Source organism: Hylobates moloch, unplaced genomic scaffold, assembly GCF_009828535.3.
Source record: "Hylobates moloch isolate HMO894 unplaced genomic scaffold, HMol_V3 SCAFFOLD_14, whole genome shotgun sequence".
NCBI lineage: Eukaryota > Metazoa > Chordata > Mammalia > Primates > Hylobatidae > Hylobates > Hylobates moloch.
In genome coordinates, this window is record NW_026652289.1 from 72,953,521 (window position 1) to 72,972,838 (window position 19,318).

The window sequence follows — 19,318 nt, forward strand, 5'->3', positions numbered from 1 at the left end:
GTCTCAAAAAAAAAAAAAAAAAAAAAAATTAGCCGGGCGTGGTGGTGGGCGCCTGTAGTTACAGCTACTCAGAGAGGCTGAGGCAGGAGAATGGCGTGAACCCGGGAGGCAGAGCTTGCAGTGAGCCGAGATTGCGCCATTGCACTCCAGCCTGGGCGACAGAGCGAGACTCCGTCTCAAGAAAAAAAAAAAAAAAATGGGGTTAGGCGCGGTGGCTCACGCTTGTAATCCCAGCACTTTGGGAGGCTGAAGCGGGTGGATCACATGAGGTCAGGAGTTCAAGACCAGCCTGACCAACATAGCGAAACCCCATCTCTACTAAAAATACAAAATTAGCCAGGCATGGTGGCGCACACCTGTAATTCCAGCTCTTTGGGAGGCTGAGGCAGGAGAATCACTTGAACCTGGGAGGCAGAGGTTGCAGTGCACCAAGAACACACCATTGCACTCCAGCTTGGGCAACAAGAGCGAAACTCCGTCAAACAAACAAATAAATAAATGGAAATTAAAAGTGCTATTCCAGTGATAAGCTGTTGTGGAGAAAGTTTGAGTGGTATGAGTAGGAGATCAAATCAGCCACAACATTCCTTTAAACTAAAGCCTAATCCAGAACAAGGCCCTAACTCTCTTCAATTCTGTGAAGGCTGAGAGGTGAGGAAGCTGCAGAAGAAGTTGAGGGTATCAAATGTTGGCTCGGTGCAATGGCTCACGCCTGTAATCCCAGCACTTTGGGAGGCCGAGGTGGGTGGATTGGTTGAACCCAGGAGTTTGAGATCAGCCTGGGCAACATGGTGAAATGCTGTCTCTATAAAATACCAAAAAATTTAGCCGGATGTGGTGGCACACACCCATAGTCCCCGCTGCTTGGGAGGCTGAGAAGGAAGGCTGGCTTGAGCCCAGAGAGGTTGAGGCTGCAATGGAGCTGTGATTGTGCCACCACACTCCAGCCTGGGTGACAGAGCAGGACCATCTGAAAAAAAAAAAAAAAAAAAGTAGAGGTTGGTTCGTGAGATTTAAGGAAAGACACCTCCATAACATAAAAGTCCAAAGTGAAACAGCAAGTACTGATGCAGAAGCTGCAGAAAATGACAGTGGGTACACTAAACATATTTTCAGTGCAGATGAAACAGCCTTCTATTGGAAGAAGATACCATCTCAGACTTTCATAGGTAGAAAGGAGAAGTCATTACCTGGCTTCAAAGGAGCTGGTCACAGTGACTCACATGTGTAATCCCAGCACTTTGGGAGACCAAGGTGGGAGGATTGCTTGAGTACAGGAGTTCAAGACCAGCCTGGGCAACATAGCAAGAACCTGTCTCTACGAAAAATTTAAAAATTAGATGGGCATTTTAGTGTGCACCTGTGGTCCCAGCTACTTGGAAGGCTGAGGTTGGAGGATCACTTGAGTCTGGGATGTCAAAGCTGTAGTGAGCTGTGATTGTACCACTGCACTCCATCCAAAAAAAAAAAGGAAAAAGAAGAAAAGTTTCAAAGGACAGGCTTTCTTGTTAGGGGCTATCGCAGCTGGTGACTAAGTTGAAGTCAATGCTCATTTACTATTACTATCTATAGCTACTATAGATAGTTATTCCTCTGATGGATCTGGGCAAAGTAAATCGAAAACCTTCTGGAAACCCAGCTAAGTTTTGTATTTTTAGTAGAGACGGAGTTTCACCATGTTGACCAGGCTGTTCTCAAAACTCCTGATCTCAAGTGATCTACCCGCCTCCCAAAATGCTGGGATTACAAGCGTGAGCCATTGCGCCCAAATGGAAATTAATTTCCACTGAGACATTTGTTTATAAGTACTGTGCTTTGTCTGAATTAATTAATGCCTACATGGAATTTCAAATTAATGACACTTTATTTCATCGTTTGCTTTCTGGTTAACTATATTCACAAGATTACATTACTATATGTGTGGTGTGGGACTTCGTTTACCAATAAACTTAATATATTTTGTTATTTGTTCTTTTTTTAGTATCCATTGACATGAGTATTTCTTTTTAGCTATGTGATTTTTTTTTTTCTTTTTTAAGATGGAGTTTCGCTCTTGTTGCCCAGGCTGGAGTGCAACGGCACAATCTCCGCTCACTGCAACTTCCGCCTCCTGGGTTCAAGTGATTCTCCTGCCTCAGCCTCCTGAGTAGCTAGGATTACAGGCACCCGCCACCAGGCCTGGCTAATTTTTTTATTTTTAGTAGAGACAGGGTTTCACGACGTTGGCCAGGCTGGTATCAAACTCCTGACCTCAGGTGATCCACCCGCCTTGGCCTCCTAAAGTGCTGGGATTACAGGCGTGAGCCATCATGCCCGGGCTAGCTATGTGATTTTTATGTTGTATTTTTTAACAGAACTCTGCTAGCCTGGGAAACAAAGTAAGACCCCATTTCTGCCAAAAAAAATTAGTAGGGCATACATGGTAGCATGCACCTGTAGTCCCAGCTTTGGGAAGCTGAGGCAGGTGGATCAGTTGAGCCCAGGAATTCAAGGCTGCAGTGAGCTATGATTGTATCACTACGTTTGTTTTTTTTTTTTTTTTTTTTTTTTTTGAGACGGAGTCTCGCTCTGTCACCCAGGCTGGAGTGCAGTGGCGCGATCTCGGCTCACTGCAAGCTCCGCCTCCCGGGTTCCCGCCATTCTCCTGCCTCAGCCTCTCCAAGTAGCTGCGACTACAGGCGCCCGCCACAACGCCCGGCTAATTTTTTTTGTATTTTTAGTAGAGACGGGGTTTCACCGTGGTCTCGATCTCCTGACCTCGTGATCCGCCCGCCTCGGCCTCCCAAAGTGCTAGGATTACAAGCGTGAGCCACCGCACCCGGCCTGTATCACTACGTTCTAACCTGGGCGACAGAGCAAGAACCTTTCTCAAAAAAAAAAACAAAAACTTCATACTATATATTAATACAATTAATTTTTCCTTTACCAAACCACTTTAAAATTGCTTTTAGCACATGCATGATGAAATATTTTCTTAAAGTGCTTTTCTTGTAAAAAATTTATTTATTTTTTATTTTAAGACAGGGTTTTACCATGTTGCCTAGGCTGGTCTCGAATTCCTGGGCTCAAGCTATCTGCCCACTTTGGCCTCTCATAGTGCTGGGATTACAGTAGGTGTGAACCACTGTGCCTGACCAAAATGTTTCTTTCTAATATTTAAATATGTCTTATATACCAGCAAATATGATGACTTGCTCAAGAATTGTAATGAGAACTAAAATCAATATCTGACTCTTCATCAGTAATCTTTTCAGAGGATAAGGAAAACAAAATAGATGGCTTGCTAGGGTAATGGGATTCCCTTTTTCTTTTAGTCTGGGCATTTTTTTCATTAGCTTTTTTTTTTTTATATAAGCAAAAGACAAATCTTGATTTTAGTTCTATGAACAATTTGTTTAGTAAGGCCCCAGTCAACTTGATTATTTTTTCAACAACTGTGAATTTATATAATGATAGCCATTTTACATGGTGATTTTTAGTTTTAAATGTTAATCAGATTAGTTAGCTCTTTTTGTGTTTATTAGGGGTAAATTACCTTTCTCTTCTGAAGCGACAATTATACATCCATGATTGCTTTGACCAGAATATAAGAGGGTATCCGCAATCCAGCATGTAATTAAATTACAATCTGAGTTATCCTTTCTTGAATGTGGCATTCTTTCCGTCTCATTCCTATTACAATGTAATTTTCACCCTGACTTAGGTGTTAGGAATGCTTCAGAGACTAGTTGTTTTTTATTTCTTATATGATTTTTTATTCTTACCCATATTCTGTTTTTCCCCACCCCTAGTACTTACAACCTTTTATTCTGTGGTTCTTGTGGGATTCCCATTGGTTTCCATCTGTATTCTACCCATGCTGCCCTGGCTGCCTTGAGAGGTCACTTCTGCCTTTCCAGTGACAAAATGGTGTGGTGAGTAGACTTAGATATTGATCATCAAATACATTTTATTTTATTTATTTTGAGACAAAGTCCATCAAATAAATTTTAAAAGATTTTTCAGGAAAGACAAAGTAGGCTGAGCACAGTGGCCCATGCCTATAATCCCAGCACTTTAGGAGGCTGAGGCGGGTGGATCACTTGAGGTCAGGAGTTTTGAGACCAGCCTGGCTAACGTGGTGAAACCTGTCTCTACAAAAAATACAAAAATTAGCCAGGTGTGGTGGTAGATGCCTGTAATCCCAGCTACTCAGGAGGCTGAGGCACGAGAATTGTTGGAACCTGGGAGGCGGAGGCTGCAGTGAGCTGAGATCGCACCACTGTGAGATCGCGCCACTGCACTCCCGCCTGGGAGACAGAGTGAGATTCTGTCCAAAAAAAAAAAAAGTAGCTGGGCATGCTAGTGCACACCTGTAATCCCAGCTACTTGGGAGGCTGAGGCAAGAGAATTGCTTCAACCTGAGAGGTGGAGGTTGCACAGTGTGCTGAGATTGCGCCACTACACTCAGGCCTGGGCGACAGAACAAGACTCTGTCTCACAAAAAAAAAAGACAAAGTGTTTGTACCAAAAAGATGCTAAAGTCAGGCACTGTCTTTGACAAAAAGATAGCAGTGGGCCAGGTGTAATGGCTCACCTGTAATGCCAGTGCTTTGTGAGGCCAAGGTGGGAGGACTGTTTGAGGGCAGGAGTTCAAGACCTCCGTGAGACCCCTATTTTTTTTATACAAAATTTTAAAAAATCAGCTGGATGTGGCGGCATGCCCCTATAGTCCCAGTTACTTGGGAGGCTGAGGTGGGAAGATCATCTGGGCCCAGGAGTTCAAGGTTACAGTTTGCTGTGATCATACCACTGCATTCTGCTTTGGGTGACAAAAAAAAGATAGCAGTGGGACCAAAAGATAATCTTATAACATTTTGATTATCTTCTATGTCTTCTTATCATACCACATCTTAAAAATCATACCATGGGAGAATTCAGAAGGTATTCTTTCATTAAAGAAACTTGTTGCCAGATGTGATGATGTGTGCCTGTAATTCTAGCTACCCAGGAGGCTGAGGCAGGAGGATCCCTTGAATCTTGGTGTTTGAGACTAGCCTAGGCAACATGGTGAAGCCTCCCGTCTCAAACTGCTCCCTTAAAAAAAAAATAAAAAGAACATTGTATGGGCCGGGTGCAGTGGCTCATGCCTGTAATCCCAGCATTTTGGGAGGCCGAGGTCGGGGGTTCACCTGAGGTCAGGAGTTTGAGACCAGCTTGGCCAACATGGTGGAACCCCATCTGCATTTAAAACACAAAAATAAGCCAAGTGTGGTGGTGCACACCTGTGGTCCCAGCTACTCGGGAGGTGAGGAAGGAGAATTGCTTGAACCCAGGAAGCGGAGGTTGCAGTGAGCCAAGATCGAACCACTGCACTTCAGCCTGGGTGACAGAGCGAGACTCCGTCTCAGAAAAAATAAAAATAAATAAATAAAAGATAAAAAGAACATTCTAGAAAGCAAGCTTTTGCAAAATAATGTTGTAGTAGATACCATTTGGGTTTGTGCCCAGCCTCTGTCTCCCTCTAATAGGTGGGGCCTTGTATATTTGTATCGTGTGATTTGTATCATGTGTGATTCCCACTCCTAGGTACTGGATCAACAATGAATACCTGGCCAGGCATGGTGGATCATGCCTGTAATCTCAGCACTTTGGAAGGCTGAGTTGGAGGATTGTTTGAGCTTAGGAGTTTGAGACCAGCCTAGGCAACATAGCAAGACTCTGTCTGTACAAAAAATTTAAAATATTAACTGTGTGTGGTGGTGTATGCCTGTAGTCCTAGCTACTTGGGAGGCTAAGGTGGGAGGATAGCTACAGCCCAGGAGTTCAAGGTTACAGTGAGCTATGATTGTGTCATTGTATTCTCGCATGGGGAGCAGAGCAAGACCTTGTCTCTTAAAAAAGAAAAGCGGTGCCGGGCATGGTAGCTCATGCCTGTAATCCCAGTACTTTGGGAGGCCGAGGTGGGCAGATCATGAGGTGAGGAGATCGAGACCATCCTGGCCAACATGGGGAAACCCCGTCTCTACTAAAAATACAAAAAAATTAGCTGGGCGTGGTGGCGCATGCCTGTAATCCCAGCTACTTGGGAGGCTGAGGCAGGAGAATCACTTGAACCGGGGAGTCAGAGGTTGCAGTGAGCCAAGATCGCGCCACTGCACTCCAGCTTGGCAACAGAGCGAGACTCTGTCTCAAAAAATAAATAAATAAATAAAACGGATACCTGACCCAAACTAAGCCAACCAGTTTTCTACCTTAGGAATTTGAAACAAGGGCCCAGAAATACCAGTTACGTGTAGATAGTACTAGTGTTGAAGTTTGGAAGTGAAAGCTCTATGTATGGGATAGCTATTTCCCATGTGATGCATGTAGCTGCAGGGAAGTCTTCTCTGCAGTAAAACATGAAGCAGACACAGAGAAAAGTAAAAATAATGATCACGTAGCCTCATAGCATCAGAAAAACTACCCTCCTGGCTCTCCTTTCTCATTAATTACATTGGCTATTTCACTATTTTCCTAATAAATTGCACTTTTAACTTAAGCTTTTTTATTTATTACAAGAAACTGAAACATCCTTAGAAGTCTTTCCTTGAATTAAAAAACAAAAACAAGCATTGACAACCTAGTTTATGTAGGCATTATGCTTATATCACTGAGTTCTTAATATAGTTTAAGAAAACTAGGGCTCAAAGAGGTGGAAGAGCTGAGATTTGAGCACGTTTTAACTCAAAAGCTTTTTTTCCGCTCATAAAACTAAAAGGTTTCCTTTTTCTCATTTCTTTTTTTTTTTTTGATACGGAGTCTTGCTGTGGCGCCCAGGCTGGAGTGCAGTGGCGTGATCTTGGCTCACTGTAAGCTTCGCCTCCTGGGTTCACACCATTCTCCTGCCTCAGCCTCCCAAGTAGCTGGGACTACAGGCGCCCACCACCACGCTTGGCTAATTTTTTGTATTTTTAGTAGAGACGGGGTTTCACTGTGTTAGCCAGGATGGTCTCGATCTCCTGACCTCGTGATCCGCCCGCCTTGGCCTCCCAAAGTTCTGGGATTACAGGCATGAGCCACCGCGCCCGGCCGCTTTTTCTCATTTCTTATGCTTAGATAGATGTTTTTAGCTGAGTTATGGTTGACTAAACAATAAAACTTATAAGCCAGTCCTTTACCATGGGTTGCTCACTGTGCATTAGGTATACCGTTTGTTCTTCATTGCAAATTTCCAACACAAAATATATACCTGAGATGGATTGATCATTTACTCTTCTTTTTTTTTTTTTTTTTTTTTTTAAAGATGGAGTCTTATTCTGTCACCCAGGCTGGAAGTGCAGTGGCGTGATCTCAGCTCACTGCAACCTCCGCCTCCTGGGTTCAAGTGATTCTCCTGCCTGGGTCACCATGCCCAGCTTCAATTTTTAGATTCTTTTTTTTTTTTTTTTTCTTTGAGACGGAGTCTTGCTCTTTCGCCCAGGCTGGAGCTGGAGTGCAGTGGCACCATCTCCGCTCACTGCAAACTCCGCCTCCCAGGTTCACGCCATTCTCCTGCCTCAGCCTCCCGAGTAGCTGAGACTACAGGCGCCCGCCACCATGTCCGGCTAATTTTTTTGTATTTTTAGTAGAGACGGAGTTTCACCGTGTTAGCCAGGATGGTCTCGATCTCCTGACCTTGTGATCCGCCTGCCTCAGCCTCCTAAAGTGCTGGGATTACAGGTGTGAGCCACTGCGCTCGGCCAATTTCTAGATTCTTAAGCAATTTCTATTTAGAATTAACTTTAAAGCGGGAAAAAAAAACTGTAAATGTGTGCTGTTAGTAATCCCACATCTTTTTTAGAAATCAGTACAAAAGTAAATAAATGTTCTAGAGAAGCAATAATTGCATTTTTGCTAGGGAAGTAAGCTTTTAGTAACACATTTTTAACATAAATTTGAAAAGCATTATGGGATTTTGGTTAATTTCTTAATCTTTAAAATGAGTTGGATAAAAGGTCAGGACATTCTTTTTGATTAAGTAGAAACTTTGGACTTTTCCTCTTGGATTCGGGATGGCTGCTGCAAGTACAGTCATTACATCTATTGATGATAGCATCCTACACATGAAGGAAAAGGATATGGAGAGTATAGGAACACAAGAAAATCTCCCCTTTTCATCAGCATAAATTTTGTTTTTGTTGTTGTTTTTTTTTTTTTGAGACAGAGTCTTGCTCTGTCACCCAAGTTGGAACACAGTGGTGTGATCTTAGCTCTTTGCAACCTCCACCTCCCAGGTTCAAGTGATTCTCCTGCCTTGCCTCCCAAGTAGATGGGACCACAGGCACACTCCACCATGCCTGGCTACTTTTTGTATTTTTAGTAGAAATGGGGTTTTACCATGTTTGCCAGGCTGGTCTCAAACTTCTGACCTCAGGTGATCTGCCTGCCTCGGCCTCCCAAAGTGCTGGGATTAAATACCCATGAGCCACTGCGCCCACCAGCATAAATTTTCTTAATCTTTTTTTTTATTCTTTTTTTTTTTTTTTGAGACAGAGTCTCACTCTGTCACACAGGCTGGAGCGATTATGGTTCACTGCAGCCTCAACCTTTTGGGTTCAGGTGATCCTCCCAACTCAGCCTCCCAAGTAGCTGGGACTACAGGCATGCCACCACATCTGGCTAATTTTTGTATTTTTTGTAGAGATGGGGTTTTGCTGGCCAGGCACGGTGGCTCATGCTTGTAATCCCAGCACTTTGGGAGGCTGGGGCAGGCAGATCACCTGAGGTCAGGAATTCAAGATCAGCCTGTCCAATATGGTGAAACCCTGTCTCTGCTAAAAATACAAAAATTAGCTGGGCATGGTGGTGGGCACCTGTAATCCCAGCTGTTTGGGAGGCTGAGGCAGAAGAACTGCTTGAACTTGGAAGGCGGATGTTGCAGTGAGCCAAGATCATGCCATTGTACTCCAGCCTGGATGACAGAGTAAGACTCTGTCTCAAAAAAAAAAAAAAAGAGATGGAGTTTCGCTATGTTGCCCAGGCTGGTCTCAAATTTCTGGTCTCAAGCCATCTGCCTGCCTCAGCCTCCCAAAGTGCTGGGATTATAGGTGTGAGCCAGCACACCCGTCCCATTTTCTTACCCTTGTTGGCCAGAACTATGTCACATGATCACCTCATCTGAGAAAGCAAATATGTAACAGTAGGCTCGTGGCAAAAATCTGGATTCGGTTGGCAATAAAGAAGTGAGGAAGGCTGGGCTTGGTGGCTCACGCCTATAATTCCAGCACTTTGGGAGGCCGAGGCAGGGGGATCACCTGAGGTCAGGAGTTCGAGACCAGCCTCTCCAATATGGCGAAACCCCATCTCTACTAAAAATACAAAAATTAGCTGGGCGTGGTGGCGCAAGCCTGTAATCCCAGCTACTCGGGAGGCTGAGGCAGGAGAATCGCTTGAACCCAGGAGGCAGAGGTTGCAGTGAGCTGAGATCGTGCCACTGCACTCTAGTCTGGGCAACAGAGCGAGACTCCATCTCAAAAAAAAAAAAAAAAAGTGAGGAATAGCTACTGGGAATAGGTGACCAACACTGTCTCACACTGGGATTACTTTCTTTCAAACTGTGCTACAGGATCCTACTGATGAAGTGTAAAGCTTATAATCATCGTAATTATTCATATGAGCCTGGTTTTTGTCTTTAATTTACCCTGAGATAATTTTGTCTCTGGTAGGATGCGGCAGAGATCCTCTCCGATTTGTTTATTTTTGATTTTGTTTTTCCAAGAAAATGTAGTCATCCTTCAGTATCTGTGGTTCCAGGACCCCACCAGATACCAAAATCCATGGACACTCAAGTTTCTGATATTAAATGGTGTAATATTTGCACATTACTTTTGGATATCCTCCTTTTTAAAGTACAAAAGTATATATTTTATACTTTAATCTCCAGATTACTTATGACAGCTAACGTAATGTAAATGCTATGTACATTACCAATTTACATAGGAAATTTACGAAGTTGTTGTAATGTTAAGGGAATGATGACAAGAAAAAGAGTGTGTACCTGTTCAGTACAGACACAATCCAGTTTTTTTTCTCAAATATTTTTAGTCTGTGGTTGTTTGAATCCATGGATGCTATACCCATGGATATGGTGGGCCAACTGTAACATCATGAGTCTTGAAATGAAAATCATTAAGAAGGCAGGCTTTTGTGCTCGCTTCGGCAGCACATATACTAAGAAGGCAGGCTTTTTTGACACATTTTCTTTAGAAGGTAAACTTACCTTTTTGTTATTTTTAGTAGAGACAGGGTTTCATTTATAATCTTAACCATGGTATGACACCAATATTTTCTTTTTTCCTATCTAGCTATCTCTTAAAAACAAAAGCCATAGTAAATGCATCAGAGATGGATATTCAAAATGTTCCTCTATCAGAAAAGATTGCAGAGGTAAAATTTATGATGGTTGTATGCTTTTTAAAAATACAGACAACTCTTGATAACTTCTACCAATGAACTTGGGGATGATGAAATGGTATGATGCTCAATAATCCTTTATACTTGATTTGACCTTCCCTATCGAATTTGTAATGAAAAGCAAAATACTAAAACCACACTGGTAAGGTGTAGTTCAGGAAGAAAGGAAAAGCTGCTCAACTGCTGCACTCCTGTATTCTCCTTTGTGCTGGGAATGGATATCATCATCTTGCCATAGAGCTGTCTTCTTTGCAAACACCTTGTAATTGCTCAACTGTCTCAGACATAAGAGCGATAAAACAGTGATTAAGAATTTTTGGCCGGGCGTGGTGGCTTACGCCTGTAATCCCAGCACTTTGGTAGGCCAAGGCGAGCAGATCATGAGGTCAGGAGATTGAGACCATCCTGGCTAACACAGTGAAACCCCATCTCTATTAAAAATACAAAAAATTAGCCGAGCATGGTGGCACGTGCCTGTAATCCCAGCTACTCGGGAGGCAGAGGCAGGAGAATTGCTTGAACTGGGAGGTGGAGGTTGCAGTGGGCTGAGATTGCACCACTGCACTACAGCCTGGGCAACAGAGCGAGACTCCGTCTCAAAAAAAATTCTTGCCCGGGCGCGGTGGCTCACACCTGTAATCCCAGCACTTTGGGAGGCTGAGGCAGACGGATAACCCAAGATCAGTAGTTCGAGACCAGCCTGACCAACATGGAGAAACCCTGTCTCTACTAAAAATAACAAAATTAGCCGGGCGTGGTGGCACATGCCTGTAATCCCAGCTACTTGGGAGGCTGAGACAGGAGAAGCACTTGAACCCGGGAGACAGAGGTTGTGGTGAGGCAAGATCATGCCATTGCACTCTAGCCTGAGCAACAAGAGTGAAAATCCATCTCAAAAAAAAAAAAAAAAAAAAAAAAAGTCTGGGTGTGGTGGCTCACGCCTATAATCCCAGCACTTTGGGAGGCTGAGGCGGGCAGATCACCTGAGGTCAGGAGTTCGAGACCAGCCTGACCAACATGGAGAAACCCCATCTCTACTAAAAATACAAAATTAGCCAGGCGTGTTGGCGCATGCCTATAATCCCAGCTATTCGGGAGGCTGAGGCAGGAGAATCGCTTGAACCTGGGAGGCAGAGGTTGCGGTGAGCTGAGATCTCGCCATTGAGAGTGAAACTCTGAAGAAAAAAAAAAAAAAAAAAAAAAAAAAGAATTCTTACTGGCTGTGTGCGGTGGCTCACACCTGTAATCCCAGCACTTTGAGAAGCCGAGGTGGGTGGATCACGAGGTCAGGAGTTCAGCCTGGCCAAGATGGTGAAACCTTGTCTCTACTAAAACTACAAAAATTAGCCAGGCGCGGTGGCAGGTGCCTGTAATCCCAGCCCCAGCTACTCGGGAGGCTGAAGCAGGAAAGTCGCTTGGACCTGGATGGCAGAGGTTCCAGTGAGCCAAGATCACGCCATTGCATTCTAGCCTGGGTGACAGTGAGAATCTGTTTCAAAAATAATAATAATAATAATTGGTATGGGAAATGACTTTGGAATGGCATTATGAGGAGTTCCATGGATAGGATCCAGGAAGAATATTATAAAGGAAACAACCATCTTAAGTCTGTGGAAATTTTCTTCAAGGTATATGGCAAATACAGAAACATTTATTTGTTTATTTATTTTTGAGACAGAGTCTCACTCTGCCTCCCAGGCTGGAATGCAGTGGCACAGTCTTGGGTCACTGTAACCCCCTCCTCCCGGGTTCAAGCGATTCTCCAACATGGAGAATCCCTGTCTCTACTAAAAATACTAAAAAGCCTCCTGAGTAGCTGGGACTACAGGTGCGCACTACCATGCCCGGATAATTTTTGTATTTTTAGTAGAGACGGGGTTTCACCATCTCTGCTAAAAATGTTGGCCAGGCTGTTCTCAAACTTCCGAGCTCAGGTGACCCACCCGCCTCAGAATACCAAAGTGCTGGGATTACAGGTGTGAGTGCCAGGTTCAAGTGCTTCTCCTGCCTCAGCCTCCCCAGTAGCTGGGAACCCAGTTGCCCTTGCCCCCAGCTTGCTTGTAGGGTGGAAATCCTATGCTGGGAGGGGCAAATGGAGATGATCAGAAGCCACTGCTCTTGCCCTGCTGAGTAACACCCCTAAATTTCATTCTAAATATAGCTGTAAGAACTCTTAAAAATTATCTAATTGCAACAGTTATCTGTTCTAAACCTAATAACCAGAGTTAACTTTGCAGACCATTAGTAGAATATTAAAGTCAGAGAGGCATTTGTTACTGTTAACAAAGGGTTAAAAGAAAAGCTAAATTCTTGCCACTGGAAAAGGAGAAGACTGTCTCCACAAAGCTCTGTGACCACACTTTATTCATCTTCACAGCAGCAGTGCTGCTCAGCAATGTTTTGTCTTTTTTCACATGAAACTTTACATCTGAGGATTTATTTATTTATTTATTTATTTATTTTATTTATTTAGAGAGGGAGTCTCGCTCTGTTGCCCAGGCTGGAATGCAGTGGCACGATCTCAGCTCACTGCAAGCTCTGCCTCCTGGGTTCACTCATTCTCTTGCCTCAGCCTCCTGAGTAGCTGGGACTACAGGCGCCTGCCACCGTGCCCGGCTAATTTTGTTTTTGTATTTTTAGTAGAGACGGGGTTTCACCATGTTAGCCAGGATAGTCTTGATCTCCTGACCTCGTGATCTGCCTGACTCGGCCTCCCAAAGTGCTGGGGTTACAGGCGTGAGCCACTGCGCCTAGCCACATCTGAGGATCTTACTGTGTGCTAGGTTGTTGTATAAAGTTCTTCCAGAATTAGAAGAAATGTATTCCTCAAATGCATTTAGACATTGCCAGCTCCCAATAACTAGATATAAACTAGCTTAAATTTGAAATGGTGTTTGTGACCAGCAAATTGATAGTTAAGCTTAAAATGCCCAGATATCCAGCTTGGTGTGGTGGCTCATGTCTGTAATTCCAGCACTTTGGCAGGCCGAGGCAGGAGGATCACTGATTGCCAGGAGTTCAACACCAGCCTGGGCAACAAAGCAAGACCCCATCTCTACAAAGAAAACTTGAAACACATGACTGTAGTCCTAGCTAATCAGGAGGCTGAAGTAGGAGGATTACTTGAGAGCAGGAGCTTGAGGCTGCAGTGAACTACGAATGTGCCACTGTACTCCAGCTCAGGCAACAGAGTGAGACCCTGTCTCTTAAAATAAGTAAAAATTAAAAATGATGCCCTGATATCTATATATTTCTCTTCCTAGCTGAAAGAGAAGATAGTGCTAACACATGATCGCTTAAAATCACTAATGAAGATTCTGAGTGAAGTGACTCCTGACCAGTCCAAGCCAGAAAACTGATCCTGTACCAAAGCTTGAATGTTAGGTTCAGGCTTTATTGCTGTCTTCAACAACAGGTGCTGCTTAGTCATTTCTTGAAAAAGACTGGCTTCAAGAATGGAGGGGAAATGCAGTTTCTATTTACCTTTAGGCTCATTTTCCAAATTATTTGTGAAGCTGTTTTTAGAAGATGAGAAACTAAGGATTCTTCTCTTTTATAGCTATTTGCCTTAAGAACTTACTTTAGATTCTTATTGAATTCATAATACTTACCTCTGAAAATGTCTTTGACTGTAAATTTAGGAATTAAGATACAAAGTCCCATGTGTCCTCTGATCTAAAGTTGCATGGTTGGTCTGAAAATAGAGTTGGGCTTAATGTTGACTTCTATTATTCCTACGTGGAGCAGTTGTTATGAATACTAATAAATCATTTTCTAACTTATGTAAAATACAGATCATAATATTCTATAGGTAATGTTTAATAAATTGCCTGAATAATATACAATTTATCTCTTTTTCAGTTGTAAACTGAGGTTAACAGAGGAATAATGAAAGGAATGATAAAACAAAACAGTTACCAAAGTACTATTTTCTCCAATTTTGTTATATGTAGCACTTTGGGTAACTTATCAAAATATTAATTTAATGTATGTTTGTAAAGTGTTAGACTAGGTGCTGGGGATAAAAGGTAAGCAAAAATAGACACACTGTATCCTTAGAATTTATCATCTAGTCAGAGACAGACATTCAAATAATCACATAAAGATAAGTAAAATTACAGCCCTGGCGCGGTGGCTCACATCTGTAATTCCAGATTTTTGGAGGCTGAGGCGGGTGGATCACTTGAGGTCAGGAGTTCAAGACCAGCCTTGCCAATGTGGTGAAACCTCATCTCTACTAAAAATACAAAAATTAGCCAGGCATGGTGGTGCGCACCTGTAATCCCAGCTATTCAGGAACCTGAGGCAGAAGAATTGCTTGAACCCAGCAGGTAGAGGCTGCAGTGAGCCGAGATCGCGCCACTGCACTCCAGCCTGGGCAAAGAGTGAAACTCCATCTAAAAAAAAAAAAAGATATGTAAAATTATGACTCTAGTAAGGGTTTTGAAGTAAGGGAACATAGGGATACACGCACATAAAGCAGGTAACCTGGTCTGGGTTTCTGGGAAAGGAAGCCTCTGTGTAGAAGTGAAGTTTCAGCAGTGGTCTGAAAGATGAATAGGAATTAATAAGGTGATGGAGGGATGGCATATATATAAGGGCCTTATGAGGTCCTTAAAAGAAGGCCTGCCTAATCAAATTTACTTTTTCAGAATGTCACTGTGGTTGTCCTGTGGAAAACAGGTGGGAAGGGCAGCAAGCACACCACTAAGGAGGGCCTTTGGCACTAGCACAATCAAGAAATTACATATCCAAGTGGTGGAGGATAGAGAAGCTAACTTGGTTGAGATGTAGCTAGCAGAATATATATATACATATATATTTTTTTTTTTTTTTGAGATGGAATCTCACTCTGTCACCCAGGCTAGAGTGCAGTGGCCTGATCTCTGCAACTGCCATCTCCTGAGTGTTGAAGCAATTCTCCTGTCTCAGCCTCCTGAGTAGCTGGGATTACAGGTGCACGGCGCCACGCCCGGCTAATTTTTTGTATTTTAGTAGAGACGGGGTTTCACCGTGTTGCCCAGGGTGGTCTCGAACTCCTGAGCTCAGGCAAATCCACCCGTCTTGGCCTCCCAAACTGCTAGAATAACAGGAGTGAGCCACTGCGCCTGGCCTGCTTATGCTTTTTTTGAGGGGAGGGTGGTGAGACAGGGTCTCACTGTGTCACCCAGGCCTGAGTGCAGAGGTGTGAACATGGCCCACTGCAGCCTTGACTTCCTGGTCTCAAGTGATCCTCCCAACTGTATCCTGAATAGCTGGCACCACAAGTTTGTGTCACTATGCCTGGCTAATTAAAAAAAAAAAAAAAATTGTAGAGACAAGGCCTTGCTATGGGCTCAAACTGGGCTCAAGGGATCCTCACTTCAGCCTCCCGAAGTGTTAGAATTACAGCGGTGAGCCATTGTGCCAGGTCTGATTATGCATAGAGTTCCAAAAATTTGGTCCTATAAGCAAGGTTGATGCTTTCTGGCAAAAACCAGCACAATAAAAGCTTTTACTATTTAAAGAATAAGACCTAATATAGGCCAGGTGCAGTGGCTCACGCCTGTAATCCCAGCACTTTGGGAGGCCGAGGCGGTCGGATCACTAGGTCAGGAGTTTGAGACCAGCCTGCCCAACATAGTGAAACCCTGTCTCTACTAAAAATACAAAAACTAGCTGAGCATGGGGCGTGCGTCTGTAGTCCCACTACTCGGGAGGCTGAGGCAGGAGAATCGCTTGAACCTGGGAGGCAGAGGTTGTGGTGAGCCAAGATCATGCCACTGCATGCCAGCCTGGGTGACACAGCGAGATGCCGTCTCAAAAACAAAAGAAAGACCTAGTAAGTACCACATTGAGTCACTCTTGGTTGCTCTGGGCAACAGAACAAGACTCCGTCTCTAAATAAATAAATAAATAAATAAATAAATAAATAAATAAATAAATTCAATGCTTGAGCTTTACGTCAAATTAAACTGGCTAGCTTTAAATACATTTTTTTTCAGATTACATGCTCACTCTAGAAAAAAGAGATGTGTGACAAAATACAGAGTGAAAGTATACTTCTTCCCTCTCTATTTTTTGAGAGGCACAATATAGCATCCTGGTAAGTGAGCAGGCTCTGAAACCAAACTGGATTGAAACTGTGGCTTGGGTACTTACTAGCCATGAACTGGAACAATTTATCTGTTTTAATTTCCTTCTATGTAAAACAGGGATAAAAACTATAGTAGTTAGAGCTGTAGTGAGCATTAAATGAGTTAATTAATGCATCTAATGTAATTAGAGCAGTGCTTATCACATAGTTGGTGCTCAATGAATACTATTATTAAACTCCATGTATGTGGATACACACATAGAGACACAAAATAAAGGCAATTACATATATGTTAGAAAAAGTATTCCAAAACTACTTACGGCTGTAAAAGCAACATTACATATTGAGGTTTGAATGGCTGCCTGTTCCATTGTACAACACACACTGGAAATTGCTACAACTAGGTCTCAAGTAACCTGGTCCTTTGTTCTTTAACATCTGAAGAGTACTTTGGCACAGGTCTTTGGAAAGGCTCCTTCTCCCATCATCAGCATGTACTGCATTATTTAAAATTACCCATTTCAAGTAACGACACGCAATTTCAGTGCATTCTCAGCCCATGCTGCTTTATTGCTAAAAATATATATATACACAGGTGCAGAGTTTCCAACTTTTTAAACAGTTCCTTTTACATCAACGAATTAAATTTCTTCTTCAAAAACCCCAAAGATGCATAGATTAAGAAGCAAGCTGCCTTTTGTAATACTTCAAATAATATTCAATGAAACTCTTAACATTATACACCAATGGTGCAATGGAGAATATGGAGGACAGCAAGTAAACACACTGAGCAACTCATTCTTACGAGGCAGCAAGTACAGTATAATGTAAGGACAGTCTAAGATAATCTTTCTGGTTATAAGAGATGGGTCAGTTTTATGATAAGTGCCAAGACTGTTACTGTTTAAGGATTGATGATAATGTAATACCAGAATACCTTTCTTATCCCTGGGAGAAAAATATTTTTTCACTGATGGAATGACATATCATCACCAAGGGAGAAAAAAACCTGAATACTGTCAGTAACTAATACCTATTCTGACTTTAAAGAAGACTTAGGACTTCATGGAGAAATCTGTGATGTTTGGTTTCCCAAAATTAAGTATTTTAATGTGCCTTAGTGGAATAATCAGAGGAATTTAGAGAAACTCTGTTCTTAATCTTTACTGGCTGACAGACATGCTATCAAGTAATTGGGGAAGACAAACTATATTCAGGATATGATATCTCACTTCATATATTTGAATGGAAACCAAACATCACAATCACAAGAAGTCTAATTCAATTCTGAATCACTGAAAAGTTACCATTCCATTTTATTCATTCCCAAAGTTATTTGTAGCAAAATCCTACAGGAAAGAATGAAATGAAAAGTTTTCAAAAAAATTTTTTCAATCATACAATGTAAAACCTTGAATGTGCCTTGTGAAAATCATTTAGTCTAATCTTGAATTCTATTTAGGCCTGTTTCAGACATCATGAATGCCATTTTTATGTCATTTGTCACAATCACTTATATAAGGGTTATTTTTAAAGTCAGGAATTTTCTCAAGGAAAATTTTAAGCTACTGCAGGCCAGGTGCAGTGACTCACACCTGTAATCCCAGCACTTTGGAAGGCTAAGGGGGTGGCGGATCATGTAAGGCCAGGAGTTAAAGACCAGCCTGGCCAACATGGTGAAACCCTGTCTCTACTAAAAATACAAGAATTAGCTGAGGGTAGTGGTGCATGTCTGTAATCCCAGCTACTTGGGAGGTGGAGGTTGCAGTGAGCTGAGATCACATCGCTGCACTCCAGCCTGGGCGACAGAGTGACACTGTTTAAAAAAAAAAAAAATTTAAGCTACCGCAATAAATTTGTTTATTCATCAAATAAAATAAATAGCAAGGATTTTCTTCCTTTAAAGTGGAAAAAGTTTCTCCTGTTTAACCTGGCATTAAAAGCTTTAGTCAAGAAATTGTAGTCTGGCCAAACCCATCAAGGATAAAACTTTGGCTATAAAATTTGTTTAAACTGGTTTTTATGCAATAAAATAACAAACTAAGCACAGATCTGTCAGTATTTTCAGGACTATTCTACAAAAAGGAAGTCTCCCTTATCGCAGGGGTACTTTATAGTTGGTCATTGGTAGTTGGTACCAGTATCATCCACATGTGCCTAGTCATCTGAAAATCCTGAAATAGTGGAAATATGTGCACCCTGACTCTTTTCAACTCAAATCCCAGTTTTAAAAAACCTCCAACTTTGTCTACATAAACCATATCATAAACCCCATATGCATATCTAGTTATTTTACATACTCCATACTGGCATTCCCTACTTTCCTACTCTTTCTGAAACTCTGCACCTTTCTGATTATTATAGCCATAGCAGCTAATTTATTCAGCATGCTTCGTTTGTGTCTTTTGTTTTCAAACATGCTTGGGGACTAATGGAACCAGGCAAATGGTTAGAGGGTGGGCAGGGTTATGCCCTAGTCCTGACAGTTTGAATGTCTTGTGGTTGCCCCTGTTTATCTTCTACTTCCCATTTTCAATGGAAGTAAGAAAAATCCTTTATTAAAACATGAAAATAATCTGAATATATTCAAGCTATTGGTTTTAGTCTCTATTGCTTCATTATTAACAAATGCATATATAAAATAACTAGTAACCACAACACTGGACATTTTGAGTCATGCATTAGAATGTTTGTACTCTAAAATCAGAGTTAAGGGCCTGTCACTATTGCTTGCACTTTCAATCAGACCCAGTTTGAGTTTAATAAGCATGCACAATAAATTCCTTGATTCAGAGGAATTAGGGGAAATAACAAGGATCCATGCAAGTT

At 42.3% G+C, this 19,318-nt stretch overlaps 1 protein-coding gene across 2 annotated transcripts in view; it reads left to right on the forward strand.

Annotated features, from left to right (window-relative positions):
* The window catches only part of OIP5 (Opa interacting protein 5), a 22,299-nt gene extending 8,041 nt beyond the window's left edge, over positions 1-14,258 (forward strand). The window contains exons 3-5 of one of the 2 annotated variants that reach the window (XM_032175754.2): positions 3,792-3,914; positions 10,305-10,386; positions 13,677-14,258. In XM_032175754.2, the coding sequence (XP_032031645.1) occupies positions 3,792-3,914; positions 10,305-10,386; positions 13,677-13,772 (301 nt within the window). In that variant the 3' untranslated portion in view covers positions 13,773-14,258. The remainder of the gene's footprint in view (positions 1-3,791; positions 3,915-10,304; positions 10,387-13,676) is intronic. The other variant, XM_058427892.1, reaches the window with a different exon arrangement.
* Positions 14,259-19,318: the final 5,060 nt, after the last annotated feature.